At 45.1% G+C, this 27,665-nt stretch overlaps 1 protein-coding gene across 2 annotated transcripts in view; it reads left to right on the top strand.

Annotated features, from left to right (window-relative positions):
- WASF3 (WASP family member 3) overlaps positions 1–26,556 on the top strand; it is a 46,551-nt gene extending 19,995 nt beyond the window's left edge. Inside the window, exons 3-8 of one of the 2 annotated variants that reach the window (XM_054974884.1) lie at positions 3,927–4,080; positions 5,008–5,125; positions 23,386–23,552; positions 24,140–24,403; positions 24,890–25,260; positions 26,108–26,556. In XM_054974884.1, coding sequence (XP_054830859.1) covers positions 3,927–4,080; positions 5,008–5,125; positions 23,386–23,552; positions 24,140–24,403; positions 24,890–25,260; positions 26,108–26,265 — 1,232 coding nt within the window. In that variant the 3' untranslated portion in view covers positions 26,266–26,556. Of the gene's footprint in view, positions 1–3,926; positions 4,081–5,007; positions 5,126–19,772; positions 19,949–23,385; positions 23,553–24,139; positions 24,404–24,889; positions 25,261–26,107 lie in introns of both variants that reach the window. The other variant, XM_054974883.1, reaches the window with a different exon arrangement.
- Positions 26,557–27,665: the final 1,109 nt, after the last annotated feature.

Genomic DNA, 27,665 nt, shown 5'->3' with positions numbered 1-27,665 from the left:
TTTCCTCCGTTCCCCTTGATTCCCAGGGTCCTGTGCAAGATAGAGGAGGACGGGACGGACTGCATCCTGGTGGCCCCCTTCTGGCCACGCCAGGTTTGGTTCCCGAAGCTCCTGCGAATGTCCCAACGGACATATGTGAGTCTGCCCCCTCGGCAAGACCTTCTCCTAAACGGGAGCCTAGTCCACCACGATCCCAGGAAGCTGCACCTAACGGCGTGGCGGATCATTCCTCCCCGGTAGGCTTTACTGACGAGGTGCAGAGGGTCCTCCTGAATGCTCGTCGGCCATCCACTAGGCGCGCTTATGCGGCCAAGTGGCGCAGGTTTGAGCTCTGGGCACTTGCCAGAGGGGTGGTGCCTGACAACAGTCCCTTGGGGGTTGTGTTCGAGTATTTGTGCCACTTGCGTGGCCGGGGCTTGAAGGCTTCCTCCCTCAAGGTCCACCTGGCAGCGATATCAGCTGCTCACACCCGAGTTGAGGGTGCTACGGTGTTTTCTCACCCACAATCCCGCCAGTTCCTTAAGGGCATGTACAATCTTTACCCACCTGTGTCAGCGCCAGTGCCTCAGTGGTCGCTGTCCTTGGTGCTCTCACGTCTCATGTTGCCTCCATTTGAACCGATGGCTACATGCCCCTTGGATATGCTATCCTATAAGGTAGCATTCTTGGTGGCCGTCACATCGGCCAGAAGGGTCAGTGAGCTGTCTGCACTGAGGTCTGACCCTCCCTTTCTTGTGTTTCACCCCAACAAGGTGGTCCTGCGTCCCTGCCTTGGGTTCCTGCCTAAGGTGGTGTCCGCCTTCCACCTCTCGCAGGATATCTCACTGCCTGCATTCTTTCCTCAACCCTCCTCTAAGGGGGAAAAGGCCCTCCATACCCTAGACTTGAAGAGGGCCCTAGCCTATTACCTGGATAGGACGAAGGGATTCCGCACCTGTCCTCACCTGTTTGTATGTTTTGGGGCCAAGGACAAGGGTAACAGGGCTTCCTCACAGACCCTGTCTAGGTGGATTGTGACGGCCATTAGCAAGGCCTATTCCCTGGCAGGGGTGGCTTGCCCGCTTCATGTGAGAGCCCACTCCACGCGGTCCCAAGCATCCTCTTCGGCACTCCTCAGGGGGGTGCCCCTGGTTAACATTTGTAAAGCAGCCACATGGTCCTCTGCAGACACCTTTGTCAGGCATTACGTCGTTGATGTCAATGCGGAGCAGGATGTATCTGTGGCCAAGGCTGTCTTACACTCCCTTTTTTCCTGAGGGAGTTTTGGAATGACTTTCTTGGCGTACCTGTTGGGTACCCTTGAGTGAAAGTGTGTATATATGTACCTGGGGGTGTGTATATATGTAAATATTGAATATTTATGTGTCCTTACACAGTATTTTTACATAGATGTATATATGCATATCTATTTATTGTTGATCTTGTTTGCTTAATAAAATTGTGTTGGACTTCACCCCCGCCTTCCTTATTGTGTGAAGCTTGGTACACTCCCATGTGTGGAGGCACAGAAGAACGAAGATGAAAACAGGGTTAACATACCTGTAACTTATGTTCATCGAGTTCTTCTGTGCTGACACACAACCCTCCCTCCTACCCCGCTGTGAACTCCAATGCACGGTATTGTGATGGCTGTAACGGATATTGGTGTTTTTAAGGTGTTACGGCTGAAGTGTGTTGGTCAAGCGGCGGCAAGGGAGAACTGAGGGAAGGGGCCGTTGGTCGCTGGAGGATCACGTGACCGTTTGGGCGGGAAAACGGTCGCTGAGGCGCGCGACAAACGGCCCCTTCGGAGCCATGGAAGCTCTAGAAAATTCTCCGGCGGCTGGCCTGCGCCTGCGCAGTCCCCATGTGTGTCAGCACAGAAGAACTCGATGAACATAAGTTACAGGTATGTTAACCCTGTTTTACACACAAGCCTGGATTTTTTTGCAAAAAGTCCATTCTAAATTCCATGTAAGTCAGAAAATTGCTTTGCCAACCTTCTTTCCCAAGCCCCTTTTAGAGCAGAGTGGATCCTACAAAACTTAGAAGAGCTTTATTGTTTTATATTCATAGAACAAAGAGCTTTAGAATATCCCAGGGTCATTTTGTATGTCACTCTGGTCCTTTCGGAGGTCAGCTTGTCTCTCTCCAGACTTTGTCCAGATGGATTGTTTTGGCCACCAGACTATGCTACAAGAAAGCAGGGGTTGCCTGTCCCCTCATTCTACGGTCTCATTCCACTACAGCGCAAGTCTCATTGGCAGCTTTCCTTTGGGGAGTCCCTCTGCCTGACATCTGTAAAGTCAACATGTAGTCATCAGCAGACACCTTAATTTGGCACTACTCTGTCAATACAAATGCCAGAAGAGAGTTAGCAGTTGGAACAGCAGTTCTTCACTCTCTATTCAACTAGAACACTCAACCCTCCTCCATTGATAAGTACCTTGTTACTTTCCCAATGTGGGACTGCACAGCAAGAAGTGACAATGAAAACAGGGTTGCACTTACCTGTAATGTTGTTTGTTGAGAATCTTCTGTGCAGGTACACATTCCCTCACTCCTACCCTGCTTTGAGTGTTCAGTATATCCTCTTCCAGTGGCTCAGGAAAACTGAGAGAAACGGGGACACTCCCCTCAACTGAGCATGCTCTTCTGGTGGGAAACAGCCTATTCATAAGCAGTGAGGGAAAAGCGCAGAACCAAGAAATTTCTCTCTGTGGTTGGCCTGTGCCTGCGTAGTCCCAGTGTGTGCCTGCACAGAAGATACTCGAGGAACAACAGTTACAGGTAAGTGCAATCCTATTTTCTGAACGTAATCAAAATTCTAGTCAGCGCTGTAAGAATATAGTGTATTTCCATAAAGGGGGTATTGGTTAACACTGATGTGTTGCATTTTAACTTAGGTAGAATTATTGCTGTACCTGAGATTAAATAAAATGTGTCCTGTGAATGCACAGTTACAATTCTCTTTTGCTTGCAAGAATTATTCAGTTTCTCAAAAACAGTCCATTGTCGCCTTTAACCTTGACTTTGGTGGTGGGGAGGGGGTTGAATGAAATAATTTCAGTTTTCTATTAATTATTAAAGGGTATTATCTTCTGTTAATCATTAAAGGGAAAATATAAAATGTGCTTGTTTGCTAGTTCCAAGCAGTTTGTAAGGTACATCACCAAGCCTGCAGGATCTTCGTTTAGATTACCCAGAACATAATCCAAAACCTTTGGTTGTATCTTTTGTGCTATAGCATTTATATCTATAGGAAAGCAGCAGTGAAGTACGGATTTTTCTTTACACTCTGTCTATGCTTATGCAGGTAGAATGGAGTAAGCAGATCTTTATGCTACCTTTCTCTTTTTTCGTCAGCCCTTTGTACCCCTGAAAAACTGCTCCTGAAGGTTCAAGGAGTTTGGAAAGCAGTGTGGCACATGGCACAGGGAACTGCAATGTGAAGAGAGGCTGACAGAAATCACCTCACCACATACATGTGTTAACTCCAGTTCACACAAGAGGGGAGGGCATATTCCACTGATGCTTCTTTCTCCTTGTTGCATACCATACTGTTCCTGGGGGTTACCTGAACTTCTGGAGCTATTTTTTATTTGGAAGGTGATTAACGAATGGAGTAGAGAGAGAATGGGGACTCTCCTGTGCTTATAGAAGTTTAAATCCAACTTAGTGCCTTTTAGCAGATCCTGATATGACCCACTATTAGAGAAACTGGTCTGGCTACTTTAGTTGTTAATATATGTCCCAGTCTGATCAAAAAGGAACTGAACTATTTCTGGCCAAAGGGTGTGTGAACTATATAAGAGCTATATAAGAATGATAATATAATCATTTTTTCTCGTTTGGTATGTCTGGTACTTTCCCCTCGGTTTAGCCATTAAACTTAGATGGGGCTTATTCTTTATTATTGTGTATATAGCTAATTCCTTTATCAACAGTTTCATTACAGGATATCAACATGAAGAAAGCTTTCAAAAGTTCTACAATACAGGACCAGCAAGTGGTTTCAAAGAACAGTATTCCCAACCCTGTGGCTGATATTTATAATCTGAGTGACAAACCACCTCCACTGAATATTCTTACAGCATATAGGTATGGTAACTATCTGTTTCATCTTCCTAGACCTAGTTGATCTTTGCAAGATGTAAGCTATTCTTAGAAGAAAGATTTCCCCTCTTGTCCCCCCCCATGGGTCAGTAATGACTCGGTGCTTGCTCAGGGAACTACCTTTACTTTTACCTTCCCCTCTTGTATATGGCAATGATTTAAACAGCACTTTTGAAGGCCTAACTAACGTTGATACAGAAGATCTGTGATCAGGATCTCCTGCTGTTTTTATGTTAAGAATGATTGTGGAGAGCCCCAATCTAGCCTCTGATCTAGGCATTGTTTTGCTCTTCTCCCAGTGATACTTTTCCTAATTTTAATTGCTCCTTCCTTAGAGGCACTGGTTGTCTGTGGGGGACATCTAGGGACCATATAGATACTAGTATGGGGCAAATGTGGTTTTGCAGAGGGGGTGCAATTAAAATGGAATAAGGGGAAAGGATTAATGTTAATTCCTGCATAGATTTGCCTTCAGAGTCCTATAGACCCTTTCCCCTGTATGATACCCTGTGTTAAGCTGGCGCTGTTTGCATCCCATTCTGGATAGAACCACTGATGTGTTTTGCACTTCTGGAGCTGGTTACAGGAAAGTGAGTTCCTTGTTAAGTAGATTATCCTCTTCAAGCTTTGACTGAACAGAAGATATCAGGGTATAGGGGCTGCCCATAAGAAGGGACTCCAGCATGCCATGTGATGCATAGAACATAGATCAGTCAGCGAAGAAGGCTGTAATCTGCCACTTGCAGTGGATCCCTTCTTGTCCTTTAATAGGAGTAGGTTTACTGGCTAGAGAAGGTTTCATTATGGGGCCCTATGTGATAGCTCATCTACTCATGAGTAAACATCCAAGCTTGTAGCAGAAATTGCTGTGTTTTAAACTGTTTCTCAACCTTTGCTGTGTTTTGTTCACAGAGATGATAACAAAGATGGGTTAAAGTTCTATACTGATCCCTCTTATTTCTTTGATCTCTGGAAAGAAAAAATGTTACAAGACACAGAAGACAAACGGAAAGAGAAAAGGCGACAAAAGGTAAACAGAAGTAGCTTGAAAAAAAAGTGCATGAGCACATAGTGTTAGTCATGTTTTTGGTTAAATGGGTTATATTTTAATTATTTTTTTCAGGTACGAATGCCTGTAAATGAAAGTGTATGATTATTTTATATTATGTATAATCTTTTCCAATCTGTTCTGGAAAAGTTATTACTTGCTAATGAAAAAAATAACCAAAACCCATTTCATAGAAATTCTTTAGCTTTAGAGGGATTTTTCCTTCAGTAAACTAGTTCCAGTGTAATAGGTGAATGGAAGGCTTTTTAGGGCCTTTTTCCCAGGGAAAGAGGTAGGGGAACTCTCACCCGGGGCAACTCCCAGCAGGAGGTGGTGCCCCTGTCACTACATGTGCATGTGCGCAAAGCGCGCACACACTCCCAGGTCTGTGTGATGACGGCACTTCTGGGAAGTGACATCATCGTGCACGGCGCCCCCCCCCCCCCGCCGGGGAAAAAGAAAGAAGGAAAGACATGGAAAAACATAGAAAGAAGGAAAGAGGGAGGGAAAGAAATAAAGAAAGAAAAAGGGAGGGAGGGAGGGAGGGAAAGAAGGAAAAGACATGGAAAGAAGGAAATAGGAAGTAAGGGAGAGAGGAAGGAAGGCTTCAGATGGGAGGGGGGAATCCCCCTCCTCTCAGCTGAAGTTTAAAGCCCATTGGGGCTTCTCCAGCTTCAGCTGGGAGGAGGAGAATCCCCCTCCTCTCAGTTGAAGTTTAAAGCCCGTTTGGGGCCTCCCCCAACCAGCTGAAGAGCAGGGATTAAAGAGCTGCTTTCCCACAGCTTGCCAAGCAGAAAGGAACTCTTAACCCCCGCTCTTCAGTTGGTGGGGGGGACTTCCCCCAACCAGCTGAAGAACGGAGGTTAAAGAGCTCCTTTCCCTTGCAAGCTGGTCAGGGCCACCTGAACATGTGACTGCTTTGCAGAGCTGTTGGAACACCATTCTGGAGTGTTCTGGCAATAAAAAAGGCCTGTCTTATTCAGAGAACTCCCAGACACATTTGAGACATTTGAATCCCAAACACAAACTGTGTACTTCACAATGTATAAATCGGTATAACAAGTAAGTTAAAATATAAAATGTCCAGCATAAAACTACTAAGACATAATACATAAAATGAATAAACAAAAAAGCAATAAATGGCATCTCATTTTTAATTCACTTGAAAAATTTTCCTAAGAAGAAGAATCAGATCCTGTTTTTTTGTTAATAAGTTGTAAGCAGTTTGGAAGAGGGATCATTGCTTTTAGTGTGTATGGTAATTTCTCTATTGTTTCAGGTATACAAGATTGTTTGTAAAAAATTTATTTGAAAAGAAAATAGCATTATCAGTTGAAAGTGCATAGAACCTTATACATAATACATTGGATTACACTGGAAAGAATATGTAAAATATGAAGATAGTGAAGAATAAGTAAAGGATATATGATAATATAGTAACAAATTTGAGCTGCATGAAGATAATGTCAAAATATATTACATAACTGATCATCATAGTTTTTCTCCTCCCTCACTTCTATTATTAAGAGATTTTTTTTTTTTTAGGGGGGATTCAGCATAGGTGGAACTTTTAACATTTTGTATTCTGCACTATATTCTATTAACTGTTAGTCTATTTTGATATTCACTACATTTTTAATTGGATAGTTAGACCTATTGTATATCTTAAAAGTACATATTAAAAGTTGATCCAATCATGCAAAAAGAACAAAGTAGTAGAAGAAAATTCTAGGTACATTATAAAAAGGTATACAGGATTTTGTAATGTCTTTGCTAATGTTAGCTGCATGGAAAGGAGTCTTTTAAAAATCCAACTAATTAAAAACGTCCTTTATATATTACAGAGTTGATTGTTTTCTATTTTATTCTTTTGTCTATTTTTTCCAGTTGACATGAACTACAATACACCATTTTTTGTTTTATCTTTAATGTGGAGTATATTTTTAGGTACTGGATATGTACAATAAATACTTTAAACTTCGTAAATGTACTGAACAGTATAATTTGGTGTATCAGCCGTTACACATAATGTATATTGTGTTAAAAGTAGATCTGATAAGGAAAGCATTGCATACTTTTCAACTTTTCCCAGTTGTGTTTTGTAGTGGATTAAAAGGATTGTTATATATACCTCAGACTTTCATGAAATTGTATCTCCTGTGGGAATATAGGATTTGGTTGTTTGTTAGTGACTTTTTTTGCAGGTGGTTGTTTAAAGAAGTGTCTTTGGAATCCATAAACTTTTTAAAAAATAACCAGTTTGTTTAGACTTAAGTACTTCATAGAGACTTGAACTTCTGAATCCTTTTCTAATCTATATTGCAAATGTTGCAAATATCACAACTAAGTTGTGATTTTGTTGCTGTTTTTAACAAAATAGCTGTTACGATTTACTTATTTAAAGATCATAGTTAATTTTCCATTTGATTAATGAAATACAGTTTACTGTCAATATGGCCTCCGTTACATTTTATTTCATTCTGCTTTGCCTTCTACTTGCTGATTCTAGAGCTATGATGCTAGGCTAAAGGCCTGCTATGACTGGTATCTTTTGATCATAACAACCTTTTATCTGCTTGGCAAAAACATTGGTAAATTGATTTTCCCATTGAAATAGTTTCATTTGAGAGCCATATGCTCATTTTACATAATCTACTTTTAAGATAACATAGGCAGAAATGGACAATCTATGTAAACTAGTTTCACATGCTGGTTAATAGAGATTCCTGGTTAGCCTGAATCATAGTTAGTGCCAATGAAATGTCCAACTATATGTAAGATGTCTTACTATTTCTTACCTAATATTTCTTACTTAATATTAAGAATATTACATCTATGCTACCTTTGGGTCACCTAGGCAGGATTGTTTTTATTATCCTCAGCTTCCCATATATAATAAGCAGATAATACTTTACAGTGTGTGGCATTCCAAATCGTGAGATTCTGCAAGGTAAACTTCATGAGGAGGAAAAACAATCTTCCTGGAATGCTTTGTGTCTCTGCTTATGAGACAGAAGTGAATGCACTGCAAAGGATTGCCTCCATCCTAGTCCAAGGCTACTTCAGAGTAGTTGAGAAAAATTAACACTGTTCCTTGCTTGACCTAAGTAATCTTTTGCAAGTGAATTCAGTTTATCCTGAAATCAGACTGACCAGAATCTCGGGTAATCATTATCACAGGAGCTCTGTGGGAGAAGAAGCTGAAAAGAAGAGAGTTCTTGTTCATTGGTAGAGAGTGATCAAAGAATATGTTCATCTTCGTTCTTCTGTGCCTCCACACATGGGGACTGCGCAGGCGCAGGCCAGCCGCCGGAGAATTTTCTAGAGCTTCCATGGCTCCGAAGGGGCCGTTTGTCGCGCGCCTCAGCGACCGTTTTCCCGCCCAAACGGTCACGTGATCCTCCAGCGACCAACGGCCCCTTCCCTCAGTTCTCTTCTTGCCGCCGCTTGGAGAGAACGTGAGCTTCGTTGCTCTGTGCTTTTGTGCTTCGTGCTTTATTCTGACTGATTGCTTGGCTTTTGACTTCGGACTTCGTGACCTCGACTATTCTTCGGATCTCGTTTGGACTTTGTTGTGGACTCGGTACTTTGACTCGGACTGTTTGTTGACCTTCCTTTTGCGTGCCCCTGAAGATGGCCTCAAAGGCTCTCTTCAAGCATTGCCTCCAATGCCACACTAAAATGGCCAAGACCGATGGCCATGAACTGTGCCTGTTCTGTTTGGGGGAGACCCATAATGTAACGGCCTGTAAGATTTGCCAGGGCTTCACCAGCAAGGCCCGACAGGAGCGCAAGGCCCGTCTTAACTCCTCCCTGTGGCAGAAGGTCATGTCCGGAGGCGCCCCGTTGCCCTCCTCCAAGGCCGGCCCTAGCCCCTCTGCCGAACGGCATTCCGGAGCTGGCTCAGTGGCCTCCGCGAGGTCGGGGTCGAAACCGCGTCCCCCGAGTGCCTCGGCGTCGAGAACGGCCTCTCCAGCGCAGGGACCGGTGCGGCCGCCCCGTAGCGCATCTTCCACCAGGTCGGATCCGAGACCGACATCGGAACCGAGGATCCGTCTACCGAGTCCCCGATCGGAACCGACGACCGGGTCGATTCCGGTAAAATCTAAGAGATCGAGGCCGAGGTCCCCTTCGAAGGCGAGGAGCGCGTCGGTTCCGAGGTCTTCTTCGGAACCGGCGAAGAAGAAGAAGAAGACCAAACATCACCGGTCGCCACATCCCGCTCCCCAGGAAGAGGTCATCGTGCTTCCTCACACGCCTTCCCCTCATCTGGATTCCCCGGAGCCAGAGGACATCTCCGTGCCGGTGCCGGATCCGATGGCCTTCGAGACGGTGCCTGCAGAATTCTCTTCGGGACCGGAGCCGAGCCCGCGCCGTCGGATCCGAACATCGCCTGCTCTTCGGTCGCCGAGGCTGGAACCGAGCCCGTCTCCTCGTCGGAGCCGTCCGTCGCCTGCCCGTCCGTCTCCACCAGCTGCCGGTCGTGAGCGACGTCGGTCTGGGGACAGTGTCCGATCGGTCCGGTCCACCGCGTCCCGACATCGACAGGCCTCCTACCTCCCCTCGCCATACCATTGCCAGTGGGAAGGGGCACCTGCAGGTTTCTCCGTGTCGGAACCGAGGCCTTCGACATCGAGGTCGACGTGGGCTCCCCCTCCGCACCAGGTTCCGGAATCCCAGCTCGGTTCCGATGAGGAGGATGTGGAGAGCTTTGGCTACCAGTCGGAGTCCTGGTCCGAACCATCGCCAGCTGAAGAGCTTGTACCATCTGCGGACTCGCCATTCGAGGACCTCCGCATCTACGCCGACCAGATGGCGAGGATGGCCAAGGCTCTCGAGATGGACATCTCCTCGGCGGTTCCCCAGACCAAGGACAAGCTCCTCAAGCGCATTTATGGAGACAACCCGGCATATGTTGGCTTCCCCATGCTCGAGGGTCTTGAGGAAATCGTGGAGAAGGTGTGGCAGGTGCCCTGCGATCAACCTCCAACATCCAAGAGGATTGAGCAGCTCTATAAGATCAAGCAGGGTACCTGGCCGGCGCTGGTGAAACACCCTCCACCTTCCTCCTTGGTCACAGAGGAGTTCAACCCCAGGCGATCGGGTCACTCCTCGGTACCTGCTGATAAGGAAGGCAAGAAACTGGATGCCATGGGCAGGCGCCAATACATTGTTTCTTCCCTAGGTCTGAGGATTGCCAACTATCAGACCATCATGGCAGGGTACCAGCTGTACCTCTGGGAGAAGTTGGCATCCTATACGCGAGACCTCCCTCCTGAGCAGAAGGCTGTGGTGTCCCTGCTGCAGACAGAGGCTGTGAGGCTGTCTAAGCAGCAGATGAACGCTGGAAGCCACGCTGCTGACACTGCTGCTAGAGGAATGGCTTCGGCGGTGGTCCTCAGGCGCCACTCCTGGTTGCGGTCTACGGCCCTGTCCCAAGAGGTGCGTTCCAGAGTGGAGAGCATGCCATTTGAGGGGGACTCGCTCTTTTCCAAAGCGACCGACGAGACCCTGAAGAAAAAGAAAGAGGACCGGCAGACGGCGCGGTCTTTGGGCCTGGCTCCAGCGGACAAGCCCTCCTCCAGGTCACGGTACGCTCCCCGATCTGGTCCTTACCATTACCAAGGCAGATACCATCAACAGCGGCCAGGCTACCAGCAGTATCCTGCCTACCAACAGCGGCCTTACCCTCCCGCACAACAGCAGAGGAGGCGTCGGCCCTTCAAGCCTCGTCCGGCACAACAACCGGCCCAGCAGAAGGATCAGCAGGGCACCGGGAGGCAGTACTGACGGGTCACGCCAGCCGTATCCCCGAACTTTTCGGACAGACTTAGTCCACTCCTCTCTGAGTGGGAGTCAATGACATCTGACTCATGGGTCTTAACTATTGTTGAACTGGGATACGGGCTGGAGTTCGTTGAGCTGCCTAGATGCAGTTCACCCCTGACAGCTGTCAATAACACTATGGCCGAGCTGGATGCGGAGATCGTGTCGCTCTTGGCCAAAGGTGCTGTGGAAGAATTGCCCTATGAGGACTCTGTAAAGGGATTCTTCTCTAGGTTCTTCCTGGTCCCTAAGAAGGATGGGGGCTTACGTCCCATCTTGGATCTGAGGGGCCTTAATGCCTTCCTCAAGGTGACCAAATTCAAAATGGTAACGTTGGCGGCTGTGATCGCCTTGCTGAAACAGGGGGATTGGTTTGCGGTTCTTGACTTAAAAGACGCATACTTTCACGTGGGCATACGGAAGGAGCACAGGAAGTACCTGAGCTTTGTTTACCGGCAACGGGTTTTCCGGTATAAGGTGCTCCCCTTTGGCCTGTCCACTGCCCCACGAGTGTTCACTAAATGTGTGGCCCCTGTGGTTTCCTTCCTACGGGAAGAAGGCTGTACCATCTTTCCGTACCTCGATGACTGGCTCATCGTGGCTGAATCAGAGTCTAGGCTGGTGCAGGACATTGGCTTGGTACTTAGCACTTGCCAACGCCTGGGGCTCCTGGTGAACTTGGAGAAATCCAAGCTGGTGCCCAGCTGCAAGGTGTCCTACATTGGTGCACTTTTAGACTCTGTGGAGGGTAAGGCCCTGCTCCCCTTGGAGAGGGCTCGGTCCCTAAGGGGTCTAGTGTCCATGTTTAAAAAGAACCGGTTCCAGTCTGTGCGCACTATCCAGTGCTTACTAGGGCATATGGCAGCGGCCACCTCTGTGGTGCCTTTCGCTAGGCTGCGTATGCGCCCTCTACAGAACTGGTTTGTGCGGAGGTATGATGCTCTACTGCACCCTCCGTCCCTCAAATTCTCTATCCCGAGGGTCATCCTCTCCTCCTTGGACTGGTGGCTGTCTGACGACAACTTGTTTAGAGGGACCCCTTTCGGGTATCAACACCATGATATCACGGTTACCACTGATGCCTCTCTGTTGGGATGGGGGGCTTACTGTGGTGATGTGTCGGTGCAAGATGTCTGGTCTGACAGGGAAAAGACCCTCCATATCAATGTGCTTGAACTAAGGGCCATTCGTTTCGCACTTGTGTCTCTTACAGCACTGCTGAGAAATCGTCATGTCTTGGTGCAGACGGACAACACGACTGCCATGTACTACGTGAATCAGCAGGGGGGCACAGTGTCCATGGCCCTGTGCCGGGAAGCCACACTCACTTGGCAGTGGGCTATCAAGAACGGCGTGTCGCTCCGTGCTATACACGTGGCTGGGTCGGACAATGCCCGGGCAGATGCCCTCAGCAGGGTCCCTTTACTGGAACACGAGTGGGAACTGAACGTAGAGTGCGTTGGGCCGATCTTCCAGATGTGGGGTCACCCGGTGATAGACGTATTCGCCACTGCGGCGACCACCAAGGCCCACACGTTCTGTTCCAGGGCAGGGAGCGACCCCCTCTCTATTGGGGATGCCTTCCAGTTTACGTGGACGCAGGGCTTGCACTACATGTTTCCTCCGTTCCCCTTGATTCCCAGGGTCCTGTGCAAGATAGAGGAGGACGGGACGGACTGCATCCTGGTGGCCCCCTTCTGGCCACGGCAGGTTTGGTTCCCGAAGCTCCTGCGAATGTCCCAACGGACATATGTGAGTCTGCCCCCTCGGCAAGACCTTCTCCTAAACGGGAGCCTAGTCCACCACGATCCCAGGAAGCTGCACCTAACGGCGTGGCGGATCATTCCTCCCCGGTAGGCTTTACTGACGAGGTGCAGAGGGTCCTCCTGAATGCTCGTCGACCATCCACTAGGCGCGCTTATGCGGCCAAGTGGCGCAGGTTTGAGCTCTGGGCACTTGCCAGAGGGGTGGTGCCTGACAACAGTCCCTTGGGGGTTGTGTTCGAGTATTTGTGCCACTTGCGTGGCCTGGGCTTGAAGGCTTCCTCCCTCAAGGTCCACCTGGCAGCGATATCAGCTGTTCACACCCGAGTTGAGGGTGCTACGGTGTTTTCTCACCCACAATCCCGCCAGTTCCTTAAGGGCATGTACAATCTTTACCCACCTGTGTCAGCGCCAGTGCCTCAGTGGTCGCTGTCCTTGGTGCTCTCACGTCTCATGTTGCCTCCATTTGAACCGATGGCTACATGCCCCTTGGATATGCTATCCTATAAGGTAGCATTCTTGGTGGCCGTCACATCGGCCAGAAGGGTCAGTGAGCTGTCTGCACTGAGGTCTGACCCTCCCTTTCTTGTGTTTCACCCCAACAAGGTGGTCCTGCGTCCCTGCCTTGGGTTCCTGCCTAAGGTGGTGTCCGCCTTCCACCTCTCGCAGGATATCTCACTGCCTGCATTCTTTCCTCAACCCTCCTCTAAGGGGGAAAAGGCCCTCCATACCCTAGACTTGAAGAGGGCCCTAGCCTATTACCTGGATAGGACGAAGGGATTCCGCACCTGTCCTCACCTGTTTGTATGTTTTGGGGCCAAGGACAAGGGTAACAGGGCTTCCTCACAGACCCTGTCTAGGTGGATTGTGACGGCCATTGGCAAGGCCTATTCCCTAGCAGGGGTGGCTTGCCCGCTTCATGTCAGAGCCCACTCCACGCGGTCCCAAGCATCCTCTTCGGCACTCCTCAGGGGGGTGCCCCTGGTTAACATTTGTAAAGCAGCCACATGGTCCTCTGCAGACACCTTTGTCAGGCATTACGCCGTTGATGTCAATGCGGAGCAGGATGTATCTGTGGCCAAGGCTGTCTTACACTCCCTTTTTTCCTGAGGGAGTTTTGGAATGACTTTCTTGGCGTACCTGTTGGGTACCCTTGAGTGAAAGTGTGTATATATGTACCTGGGGGTGTGTATATATGTAAATATTGAATATTTATGTGTCCTTACACAGTATTTTTACATAGATGTATATATGCATATCTATTTATTGTTGATCTTGTTTGCTTAATAAAATTGTGTTGGACTTCACCCCCGCCTTCCTTATTGTGTGAAGCTTGGTACACTCCCATGTGTGGAGGCACAGAAGAACGAAGATGAAAACAGGGTTAACATACCTGTAACTTATGTTCATCGAGTTCTTCTGTGCTGACACACAACCCTCCCTCCTACCCCGCTGTGAACTCCAATGCACGGTATTGTGATGGCTGTAACGGATATTGGTGTTTTTAAGGTGTTACGGCTGAAGTGTGTTGGTCAAGCGGCGGCAAGGGAGAACTGAGGGAAGGGGCCGTTGGTCGCTGGAGGATCACGTGACCGTTTGGGCGGGAAAACGGTCGCTGAGGCGCGCGACAAACGGCCCCTTCGGAGCCATGGAAGCTCTAGAAAATTCTCCGGCGGCTGGCCTGCGCCTGCGCAGTCCCCATGTGTGTCAGCACAGAAGAACTCGATGAACATAAGTTACAGGTATGTTAACCCTGTTTTTTGATGGCTTCATGGTGAAATGCTTTTGAACATATGTGTATACTTAAATGTAGAGCTCTTCCAAAACGTTAGGGAGGTTTGTAACTTATTTAAAAGCCATAAAATAACTAACCTTAAAGCTAAATCCAACCAGCAGCAACTAAAACCTGAAAAACAACAAACATTTTAAAACTCAGCTTGAGGAATCTGGCTCAGAACAAATCAAGATGATAAACTTAATTAAAAGCAACATGTGTAGCATTGCTTGACTTGGTATCTAAAAACAGACATGAAAGGCAGCAAGTGAACCTTAAGTAGGAGAAAATTCCACAAAAATGGCACCTTTTCTGTGAATTAGGTGTTTTGATAGCCAGCTGCTGTTATATATGCAAAGTCAGGTTCCCTTCTGTCAGACTCTTCCCCAGGAGGAGTGGAGTCTGGGGCTGCAGCACCCTCTAGAATCCCTTTTTCCAAGGCCAAGCACCAGATGGACCTCTGGGTACAGAAAGGAGGGTTCGGTTGCACTGTGGTCCCTCTCTTTCAAGCCCTCCTTCTGATATCTTAGGAGCAGTCTGGCCCTTCCTACCTGCCCCTCCATGGGCTGGCCTAATAAAGGATTATTTGGGAGTGGGCAGACCCTGGTTTGTCCCAATACCCTCTCTTCAGAGGTGGGCTCAAGCTAAGTGGAGGTAATCTAGGCAATGGCCTTCCTGGCTGGGCTTTCCTTTCTCCTGCCACACCCTCCTCAGAGTTTTTAGAAGGCTGCTGTGCAGGCCTGCTGAAGCCCTAAGAAGCCCCAGGTACTGTAGTATTTTTTTTTAAGTGTTGGGCAAATGTTTAGTCAGAAAAAACACTTGAAGTGCTGGGGAAATAATTATGAACAGGAAACAGTTTGTCTGAAACATGAGAGAAGAAGTGAAAGTAAAATCAAAGTTGTATTTTAAGCAAACTTGTGAGTAATTTGAGCCAAGTAATTGAGTGAGCCAAGCTCACTCTATAGCAGATTTTCCCTTCCCCACTAGCAACTCCTATTTGTAGGGATGTCTCTATGCACCTTCAGCATTTGATGGGACAACAGATTTTTGCTACAGTGCTATAATACACTGAAAATTTCATCAAGTCAGTAGCCTTGTTGGTCTTCAGTAGAACAACAGGATATGAGTCCAGTGGCACCTTAAAGTTCAGCAAGATTTTCAGGGTATAAGCTTTTGTGACTCTAGAATATCTTGTTGGTCTCTAAGGTGCCACTGGACTCAAATCTTGCTGTGAACATTTCTGATATGCTTGTATGATTGCAATATTTACATTGCAACTAATCTGATGTGTAATTGTCAGTTAACATTGAATTGTTTCAAGCATGTTTGTAAATCTTAGAATCTGCAGCAGTTGTATTGTATACAAGCAGTAATATTCAATTCTCCAGTGGTTCTAGGAATGAGGCAGTCCTTGCATTTGGAATGCAGCTCCTCCTCTCCGAGGCAGGATCAGTCGACTTGTTTGATCCTGGAGGAGCTTTATCCCTGAGACCACCAGTATTTCTGGCCCTGCCTCTAAGCAAGACGTCTTCAACTATGCTCCTGAGAGAGCAGCTATCCAGGTGTTTCTTGGACGAAGGATGGCAGGAAACATCACAGGCAAGCTCGCAAGGGATAGAAGGGCTTCTGCTCCCCCCCCCCCAATTTCTTCAGAAGCGAAGGAGAGCACCAAAGGCAACAGCCTGATGTTCTCCTAGGTCCAAGGCCTCCACACAGACTCCCGCTGAGGTGTCCAACGTTCAGGCCAGGAGACCCCCCCCCATCTTGGAAGAACCAGGGAGGGGGTAGACTTTGCAGCAGCCCAACACAGAATGACAACAGAGGGGAAAACAGAGCCTATGACAGCTCTGACGGGCTAATAGAGGGCTCCTACATTCAGAGGAACGTTGCCAGTCCCCTTTCAGTTGACAGAAACTCAGTAAGAAAGACCCCATCAGGGACAGGGATGATGTAGAAGTAAAAGAGAACCCTTTATCTTCACTTTCACTTCCCTTAGTTTGGGTGGGAAAGAGAGTTTTGGCAGGAAAGGCCTCACTGCTTCCACAGCCACAGGGGATGCAATCTGTGAATTAGATCTGCCCAATTTTCTAGCCTCAACCTTCTTCCAGCTGTCCCAATGGGACGAAGGGGGAAAAGCCCCTGAGGTGGATCTTTCAGGCGAAAACATCAGATCAAATCTGCTGGCATGGCTTAGATCAGAAATTAAGAAGGAATTTAAGGAGTCTCTCAGGGAGCGCAACCAGAGTGGCGAGGTTTGCGGACCCTCAGGTAAGCAGGGAAAACTTCCCAGTCAGGGTCTGAGTCCAAGAGGACCAAAAGGGTCGATACCTCCCCTCCCCGCCCAAATCAAAGAGGAGAAGAATAGAGGAGCCCAAAAATCATAGAGAACACAGCCCCCTGGTAGATATAACAGTCAGAAGATTCCAAAGTGTCAGATTCCTCTTCAATTAAGGAAGATGGGGAATGGTCAGGAGGAGGAAATGGTTGCCCAAATGCAAACAAGGCTCTTTCCAAAGGAAATTTATGCCAGATCATTACCTAAGGTACTAAGGGCACTGGAGATCTCCCACAAGACCAAAGGGAAAGAGGAAACAGACCTAGATTTCCCAGAAGGATCAGAGAGAGCCCTACCTAAGTCAGGAGTAACTCCTTTAAGGGTTCTCCTTCCAGCAGCCTTTCACAATCTAATGAATGGGAAGCCCCATTCACAATCTAATGAATGGGAAGCCCCATTCACAATCCAATGAACAAGAAGTCCCAACTAAGCCAAAAGCTAACCATACCTTCTTCAATAATTCTACTCACTAGTGCCAGCTACTATTGGTGGATGACCCAGGAACCAGCTTGGCATCCAGTTCAGTGCTACCAGTGGGCACAGAGGGTCTGCCCAAGGATCCCTACTATAAGAGAATAGAACAGGCCCTACACAGAAACTTTGAAGCCTTGTCTACCTCAGAGCTTCAGCAATGGGCTCGCTCTTTGCAAGGGCAACATTCTCCTGGGCTTTGAATCTGGCAGCAGCGAAAAGTAATATTCCCAGAGGTAAAGGACAAAGTGAAGAAGATAGCATGGGCGACAGCTTTTGCAGCAGATGCATCCTTAGATGCCTTACAATTATCATCCAGAGCCATGGCCTTTAACATGATAGGCAGACAAAACACGTGGCTGAGGAAGTGGGAAGTGGATCCCTCGGCCCAAGCTAAAGTGGCAGCAATCTCTTTCAAAGATACTAATTTATTTGGAGAGTCCTTGGATGGATATCTGGTGGAAGACAGAGAGAAGAAGACAGTCCTTCCATCCAAAAAGAGGGAGGTGAAAACAAAAGGAGGTTCTAGTCCTTTTGTGATTTCAAATGTCCTCCTCACTCAGGGAACTCCAGACCATTCAAGGGATGATGGCAGTCCAGAACCCGAGGGGAGAGCGGATCTTCTGCCTTAACAAAACCAGGTAAATACGCCAAAGAACAAAGAAAGGGAATCTCAGTGTGCCTGTGTCATGACAGCAGAAGTAACTGGAATCAGAGGCCAATTACAGAAATTTGCAACCATGTGGCAACAGACCATAAAGAACAAATAGGTACTAGATACATTTACCAATGGGTATTCATTGGAATTCAATTCTATGCCATGCAGTCAGTTCCTGCAGATTTCAAAAAAACCATTGAATGAAAAACACCAACTTCTAAGAAAGGCCATTCAACACCTGCTAGAGACGGGCCATAGAACCAGTACCAGAAACACACAGAACCTGAGGTCGTCTGTGAGGGCAACCAACACTGTCTCCGTCCCATGGCCCGGGCAGAAACCAGACTGGAATGGGTCCAGGACCGATGCCTCTTCCAGGAATCCCTGCAGCTTCAACTATATGCCTGGCGGAACATCTCTGTCATGCAGGCCTGCCGAAAAGACATAAGGTCTTTGAACCTATGGCATCATGTCCTCTACAGGAATTAACTTTTAAAACTATTTTCTTAGTAGGGATTACACTGGCTAGGTGTGTGTCTGAACTAAGAGCATTATCAATGGACAGGGACCTCTGCGTTTTCCACAACGACAGAGTGGTCATAAGACTGAACCAACCTTCATTCCAAAGGTAAATTCTACCTTTTACAGGAGTGAGGAAATAGTTCAACCATCATTGTGTTCTCATCCAAAACATAAAAAAGAAAGGGAGTAGCGTTGCCTTGATGTATGTAGAGCCTTGAGCTTCTACATGGATAGAACAAAACAGATATGAAAGTCAGAGACACTATTTGTGTCCTTTAGAAAATCTTCCATGGGTCAGAGAGTATCTCTAGCATACAAAGCCAGAGATCTGGAACTACCTAAGGGTATTACAGCACATTCACTTAGGGGAGCAGCAACTTTAGCAGCATACAGGTCCTTCCCTTCTTTAGAGATGATATGTAAGGCAGCCTGTTGGAAGTTGATACATTCTTTCACCAAGCACTATAGACTAAACAAGATAGCCTCAGCTGAGAAGGCCTTTGGCAGGAGGGTACTGCAGCACACTCTAACTCTGAAAGCCAAACGATCCTCTTTGGGGCACACTGCTTTTCTGTGTCCCAAATGTGAGGACTGCCCCATTCCTAGGACCATGAGAGAATGGAAAAATTGAATCTCACTGTGAAGCTTCTTTTCTCAGTGGTCCAGGAGTGGGGCAGTCTTACCCACCCTAGAATGGCTTCAGGAAGTATGGTGTGTGCTGGAGTAAAATGATGATAATGATTCCTTAAGATTGCTAACTGGAGAAGATCGGGAACAGAATTATGTATATAGTTAGTTCTGAACTGTTCAAGAAAGTTAACATTTAGCCAAAAGTTTTGATTGAAAAAAGGTGACAGGGAATTTTACCTCAATATTGGTGTCCCTACGGAGAATCACGGCTTGAAAATGGACTGTTGATCTCAGGGATAAGCCCCTCCCCTCTGGCATTCAACAAATTGATTGACCCTCCCTCGGAGAGGAAGAGCTACATACCAAACATGAGGACTGCCCCGCTTCTGGACCACTCAGAAAGGAAGCTTCACGGTAAGTGAGATTCAAATCGTCCAATATAAGCAGTTTTTTCCTTTAAATGTTCAAACACAGCTGCTACCTATCGAATAAATAATCTTTTCATTTCTTAAGTTTATGCTGATACTAGTTCAATCATTATAATTTTGCTTGGCTTCACCTTCTTATCTGCTTATTTTCATACTATTAACAGCATTTAACTTGTCGTCTTCTACTTTTCTTTCTCATGCTTTTTCTCTGTGTAATATTAGGAACAAAAACGTATAGATGGCACAGCCCGTGAGGTGAAAAAAGTTAGAAAAGCAAGGAACAGGCGCCAAGAGTGGAATATGATGGCATATGACAAAGAGCTTAGACCAGACAACAGGTTGTCTCAAAATGTGTACCATGGAGCATCATCCGAGGGATCTCTATCCCCTGATACTAGGTCTGTTTTCAAGTATATTTATAGCAAGCATTCAGATATGCTTAGTATCCTTAGATTTACATGCTAGCATGTAACTAGAAACTTAACAGGTGCATCTTGAAATGCATAAAGGGCTTATGTGACAAATGTGTCACCTCGTATGCATCTGCTTTGCATGTCTGTTGGCTATGTTGCTTCTTGATTGGCCCATTATATTGTTAAAGATAATTTAGCACAAATATTTTCCTCCTTTAAATGCTTACAGAACATTCTAAGGAAATGGGATTTTTGTTGGAGAAATTCAGCTTAGTTTCAGTGTTCAAGAAGCTGTCATTAAACATACAAAGAAATACACCTTTTCCATAATAATTGGCTGTTATGAATAGTAGGAAACTTTTTCACTACTGGTGGTGTTTTCCTTTGACACTGGGACAAAAGAAAAACAACACCATCAACAGAGAAGTTGTGTAAGATCCTACCCATTTTTTTTGTTTAGAACAAATGGATTAAAGTCAGAATATTTCTAGAGCAGAATTTGCAGTGGTGCTCTGCTATCTTTGAACTAAGTGGGAGGTCTGAGTGCATAAGGAAAGTTCAAATTGTTTGGCCAGCAATCTGAGGAGTTCCTCATATTAGTTCTGCAAGTTAATATATTTAGAAGAAAGGAACAAACACACACAAAACTGTAGCTTTAGCATAACTTCACAGTTTTGCTAACATCTGTTCCTTATGCCACATCTTAAAGACAGACAAGGAACACAAAATTAGAGTGTTATTGTCAGGTCAAGAAGGATCCAAGAAGCTAGCTACTGTGGAAGCCAAGATTTGAAAAGATATTCCAGATTTTAAAAAATTGTTTCAGGGAAAAATACATAAGGTTCAGCATCTAAAAGTTTTGTATTCCAATTTCCAATGTTCAATGAATACTATCCAGTTCTTTACAAATCTATTATTTTGATTATTTTTTCTTTCCTTTTTATAATGTCAGTTTTGTTAATAGTACTGTTTTGCATAAATTTTCATCACGGAAGGTGGGGTAATAGAATTACATTTTGCAGCAGGAAACATTTTCATGGCTATTGCTAAAGCTGTGCCCAGTTGTATACTATGAGTTCTGTACTGTCAGGATATTATGTCTGCACTAGGAAAAAATCTTCTAATACTAAAAAAGACATTTGTGTACAAAACATGCTGCTGTGTATCCAGCCATCTGCAGGCTTTGTGAGATGGGTATTTCTTGTATCTCCTCCTGTTTCAGTCCACTGAGTCTATCACTGTTTTTTTTTTCTGGGGCAGCGAACTGTCAGGAATAGTAGAGGGGATGTGGGCATCTGTAGTGGAATAAAGGAATTGACAAATTGCCACTCCCTCTTCCATGAAGAGAAATACCTATTGCTTGTATCTCTTTTTGTTGTATTTTAACTTCTAGCAAGATCGTATTTCTGAAATTATTCACTTCATAGCAAGTTCTGCATCTGTGTCATTGTAAGAAAAACATCTCTCTCCCACCCCCAATTATTAACTGAATTCATTCACTTTTTCCGTCATAGGCTCACTGTTCTCCTTTAAATAACTTGAGGATTATACTGTAGTATGTTTCCCTTTTATCACTTTCTGTTGTATGAAAATTGTGCCTCATTACTATTGTGAACCTGCAAGGAACTTACAGGGAGAGGGCATCCCATTCTCCTTGCCTTTCCGTCCCTTCTCTCCCACCCCTACTTCTCCCTCACTCATGTCCCCTCTTTCTGTCTGCTCTCATCCCTTCTTCTCTGTCACTCATGCCCCTTTGCTTTCTGTCTCCCCCAGCCATTCTTATCTGTCACTGGGGGGCAGGAGACCTCCTCCCACTTCAGCTCTCCTGCCTGCCCTCCTGACTCAAGCAGTGGCTCCTCTCTTACCCAGCTTAGCGGGATAGCTACTTAGCAGTCAGCCCACTTGGCTGAATCACCTTTGCCAGCCTTCCTCCCATTGCAGCGCCCCTGTCCACCCAACTGCCTCAGGTGGGAGGGAGCCAGCAACAGCAGCTTCTCTTCTGGTAAGCTTGGCAGGCTTTCTAATTGCCAACCAGCCCACCCAACTGAATCTCTGCCTGCCTTTGCAGCTCCCTCACCCACCCAACTGCCTCGGATTCAGAGCCCAAACGTTCCTCTCTTACTCGGGTCACGCAGTGGGGGCAGCGGCTTCTTTGCCCCCACCAATCTACCTACAGTGCTGCCCCTACAATGGCCAAGAGGGGCACTGGGGTCTCAAGTTTATTTTTCCCCTGCCTGTCCCCCACCAGTCTATCCACTCACCCATCATCCCTGCCTCCATTGCTGGGTCAGCCAGTTGCCAGCCATCTCTCCCAGCTGAAGTGCTGCCATTGCCTGCCTGCTACAGTGGTTACCCTTCCTCTGCCTGTCTCAAGCAGTAGGGGGTGGTAATAATGGTTCCTCTCCCACCCACCCAGCTCAACAGAGGTGTGTTTTCTGCTCCTGCGCAAACAATGCTCTTCAATTAGGGGAAATTTAAACCCTCCTGTTCTGACTTTTACTTTCTTTAGGGTAGATTTTTCTTTTAATCTATCCCTTAACCCTCTGGGCAGTCTGCTGCCACCAGGAATATTTTATTCCAAGATATTTTATTTAAATTTTCCCTTTGGTAACGTTCCTAAGCGTCAGGCTCCTTCGTGGTTCTATGTGGCTCTGAAGATAGGAATGGGATATAGCAATGACAGCTACACTGGGATATAACAAAACAAAAATATACTTTTATTTAGTCAAGAAGTGTATCGGTGTCATAAACGTAGTTCTCGGTTCTTAAAGTTACTTCATTTACTCTCATTCACACAGCTGGCCTCTCTTTCCCTGACTGAGTGTCCTTTCACAAACATGCTCAGTTCAGGTTCCACACAGGTTATATTTCTCTCATGAATATTTCAATATACTCAGGCAGCACACAGCTAGCCTGCTTTCTTCTGACTGAAACTTTTCTCTCTACTCTCAGTCTCAAACTGCATTCACTCCGCCCACCCTCTCAGTCATCAACCAATCATATCACTCACTCATCCATCTCCTTCACCCCTCACTCTTCACCTATCTCATCAAGCATTTAAAGATACATGCACACATTTACTTGGAATCATTACACCTCCTTTCCATTTTTTCTCCATTTTCAGATTTTTCTGTAAACTCAAGTGGTGTTGAGACAAGTTTCCCTTGTCTCAACATTGCTGTCATCTGCAGATTTACATATCCACAAATGGGGCCATAGTTGACTCTTAGAATATATGTTACTGTAAAAGCAATGGTCCATTCAAATCAATCATGAACATGTTCACAACTTTGTTCTGATGCAGAGCGCTTGAATGTAAAAGTATTGATTACAAAAAAGTATCTGTTAGAATTGGAAATTCAATTATTTCCTAACTGGAATCCTATTTACAATGTTTTTACACTATGCCCATTATGATTCAGAAAGAAAGACACAAGCTGAATCCAAGCCGGCACCAGCAAATAAATGTGAGGAAAGTCAGGACCAGAAGAGAAGAGTGGGAGAGAAGGAAAATGGGCATTGAGTTCATAAGTGATGCAAAGAAACAAGAGCAGGCAGGAAGGACAAAAGAGGCCAAGATGCCCAAAGGGTTTGTCATTTTGTTTTTCTCAAAGCTCTGGTGCTTTGTTGCTTGCCTGGCTTCTGTCTGAATATAATAAGCCTCAATTTTACTGACATCATTTTTAACCAAATGACAGTATGGCACAGTTTGTCTTACTAATGCAGCTTTTTGCAGTTTAGGGGTGTGAATTGTCCATTGGCATCTGTTGACGAACACTAGCGACTTTGCATCTTTATGAGATCTATGTTCAGCTACTAGTTCTTTCTGTCTCTCTAATTCAGTTGCTTATTTGCAAAAGAACAAGCAACTTCCCGATGATGAAAAACTTGAAGTTGGTTTGTTTGACAAAAGATAATTTACATCTTTTGCTCTTCTTGTTACTTATTTCTCCTCTTTTATATTCCCCAAATAATTAACCTTCCATAGTAGTTTTAGGGCTTCTGTGTTCTAGGAAACTCAGTCATGAGCATTCAGATCCTGTGAATATGAACCGTGATTGACTATTGCAGTAATAATTGTTGCTACTGAATTGTAGCCCAGTAAAAACTGGAACATTTTAAATAGAATATTTATAACAAGTATTTAATTCAAGTTTCCCCCTTCTTGAATTTTAGATCCTATGCCTCAGATGTTACCAATTATTCGTATCCTGCCACTCCAAATCATTCCCTCCATCAGCAGCAAGTGATACCTTCATATGGAGCAGGAGATGGGTCTCCGTATATGCTTGCAAACCAAGGCCTTGAACATGAATATAGGCCACCTTCTACAACAATACGACATGCTACTTTAAACAGACCTCAGCAACCGCCTCCACCCCCACCCCAGGCCTTAGATGGACAGCATGGCACTGTACCACTCGTACCAGCAGATTATGGGTAAAACGATTGTTTTCACACTGGTTATTGTTCATAAAAGTTCATGTCAGGGATATGTGTGGTGTATAACTAGATTACTCCAACATTTAGCTTTCATTCTAGGATAAAATATCCCAGCTTTGCTTGAAGATGGAAATTACTGCTTCCCAGTGGTACACTAAAGCTGCTTCATTTAAAAATGGAAAGGAGAACATGTTGACATTGGAACTGTGACACATGTTCAGTTTGTCATAGTTTATAGGCTATTGGGGGGTGGTATATTATTGAATGAGTAAGACACAACTGGAAATACCTTCGAGTATACACTAAGTGCTCTGTCTTGTCCTGGAAAAAGTTTAGTTGTTGGAAAAGTGAAGAAAAACAGCAAGAGCCCAGGATTTGCATGCAATCCAAATGAAATGGAGTCCATGTTTAAGGGTACACGTTGCATATCCACTAACTGACATGTTTTGGTTTAACAAATATTGTGTTCTATTTTGTATATAGGATGCTTGCAGCTCAGATGGTGGATTATTACAATCCTTCAGGACCCCCGCCGCCTCCCCCTCCACCCATGATTCCTTCTGCACAGACTGCTTTTGTTAGTCCTCTCCAAATCCCTGTGCTACCTACCCATCCTGGACTTGTGACTGGATCTGTGTATTCTGCTGCTCTTCATCCTCCTTCTACTGGGCTTGTTGTTACAGCTCCCCCTCCTCCAGGCCCGCCTCCTCCCCCTCCAGGCCCTCCTGCTGCAGGATCTTCTCTCTCATCCTCTCCGATGCATGCTCCTGCAGTGGCTGAGGCAAAGCGACATGAGTCCTCACAGTCCCCAATCAGTGATGCTCGAAGTGATCTGCTTGCTGCTATCCGGATGGGTAAGCATATATGAAACATTCCCCAAACTGCCCTGTGTTCTTAAGTGTTGAAATGTTTGGGTTTTTAAATGGCACAATCTGTCACTGATTTGCGAACAGGATGTTCGAAAGTGAAAACTAGGGAGTGATGTTCTAGTCATTCCTGTTGCATTTGTAGATCAAGATGGGTAGCCATGTTAGTCTGTCTGTAGCAGTAGAAAAGATGAAGGAATCTGAAGAAGTGAGCTGTGACTCATGAAAACTCATACCCTACCACAAATGCTGTTAGTCTTATAGGTACTACTGTACTCTTGCTCTTTTCTACTGTTGCATTTATAGCTTCCTGTTTTTTTGGAACATTGTGATTTTGCACACTAACAGTGTGGTGAAATCCATTTAGGATCTTGTAAAAATCCAAATGTGTCTCCTAGTCCTCTGTGCAAATGACAAACACTAGCTTGCCGTTGTGTAATGACCTAGGAATAGAACACTAGTTTAATTTAGAATGGCAGTCTAATTTTGGTTTAGAATGCTACTTTGCAGGGAGTAAGCTACCTCCAGTATGCTAGCATTCTATTATTTGGATGTCACAGTGAATTGGAACTTTATCAAACTAGGAAGTTTTGAATCAAGCACTATGTTTGCAGTGAGGTGGGAAGAACAAGGGAGCATGCAACCATGGCAGCAAACTGTGTCCAATCTCAAGTTTGTTTCCTCACATGAATGCAGACAGTGCATAACATCCTGTGAATCCTTAAATGTGTATGAACATTTGTAGCATATTTACATAAACTTGCCTTTTCTTGTAGGTTTTTTAATTTTGCCAATGAAAGTTATAGGCTTTCTTGTCTTCTTTGCCTTCCCATAGGAATCCAGCTGAAAAAAGTGCAAGAGCAGCGTGAACAGGAAGCAAAGCGTGAACCAGTTGGAAATGATGTGGCAACAATTCTTTCTAGGCGCATTGCTGTGGAGTACAGCGATTCAGATGATGATTCGGAATGTGATGAAAATGACTGGTCAGACTGAGACTACAGTACCAAAGCATTCTGTCAATTTTGTTCAGAATTATCCATGTGGGCATGGATGTATTTTGAAACTTGCAGCCTAAATTGCTATAGGCTTTCCTTGAAATGTTGTGTTGATGAAGATCTTAAAATCTTGTTTATTTTTTAGCATTTAATACTCAAGTATTTAGCATATAATACTCAAGTGCCACTGAATGTAGCAAATCATGTATCTGAAGGGAAAGCAGCATTTTTTTCTTGAATATGTATGTTTCAGTATGTTTAATATTTTCAGTATTCTCTAGTAGTTTTGTAATTGGTACAGTTGTTTAGAGCTTGCTGGAATTTAGTTGTACTGCTTGGCAGGCTAATACGCTCAGGTTGCAAAATGTCATTATTTTGTACTTTTGGTCTAACTTCACTAAATTCCTTAATGTGACAACAATTCATGTTTCTTTTGCTTATTTTTAAGCCCTATTCTGGCTTGCATCCTGTATGTTAGTGAATATTTACCATCTTAACTACACTTTATAAAATATTCAGGGGGCTGGAGAAATTGCATTAGAAATACAGATTGTATTCAATTGTGTCTGTAAAAGACTGGAGTGTATTAGTCTGAATATTGTAATGCTCATACATGCCTTCATTATTTGTTTGGAGTATTTTGATATTTTCATAATTCCTTAAAAATCTAATTTCTTCAAGCACTGAAACTGAGCTCATATTTTTCTTAAGAGTTATTGAGGTTGACAGATAAGATTAGTTTCCTTATCTCATGCCCGTTCTGTAGAAAACAGGGTTTTTCAGTGCTACCATCAAATGCATCCTCTAGATTTTAACCCCATGGGTTTTTAATCATCAGTAATATAAGTAATTCTCATTTACAGTTACAATTTTATGTGTGACATATGGGTAGATGTGTAACGCTATTCTGCGCTTAAGGGTGCACTTGCATTGTCTTATGTTTTATTTCTAATATGCCCCTTTTAAAAAGTGGCTGTTAAATAGCCCATATTTTGTGTTCCTTATACATCAAGAAACTTTCTGTAGATTTCTTTCCATTACTCACATGCTATTCATAATTGAAGATAATACTGATTTTTTTCCCACCTCTCTGTTGGGTACAGTTCAGGATGTTGTAGTGCTGGTTATATTGCATAAGATAGGAAGTTTGGAAAAAATGTATTGAAACCTGCTGCTGCCCAGACTTGTGCATGTGGTGTATGGTAAATTATAAAGCAGGTAAGAATTGTATAATTCTACATCACAACAATTAAATATTTTGAGTTTTACCTGGAAGTAGAAGAGTTCTTTATCCATCTTCTACTTGATCCTTCCTTCCTTCCATTCCTTTCTCCCCTTGCCAGTTGGAAGAAGTTTGAGTTTTCTCTCTAAATAATCCTATTGTCCATCTTGCATTGG

The sequence above is a fragment of the Eublepharis macularius genome, chromosome 3, assembly GCF_028583425.1.
Source record: "Eublepharis macularius isolate TG4126 chromosome 3, MPM_Emac_v1.0, whole genome shotgun sequence".
Classification (NCBI taxonomy): domain Eukaryota; kingdom Metazoa; phylum Chordata; class Lepidosauria; order Squamata; family Eublepharidae; genus Eublepharis; species Eublepharis macularius.
This window is presented reverse-complemented; position numbering and strand designations above follow the sequence as displayed.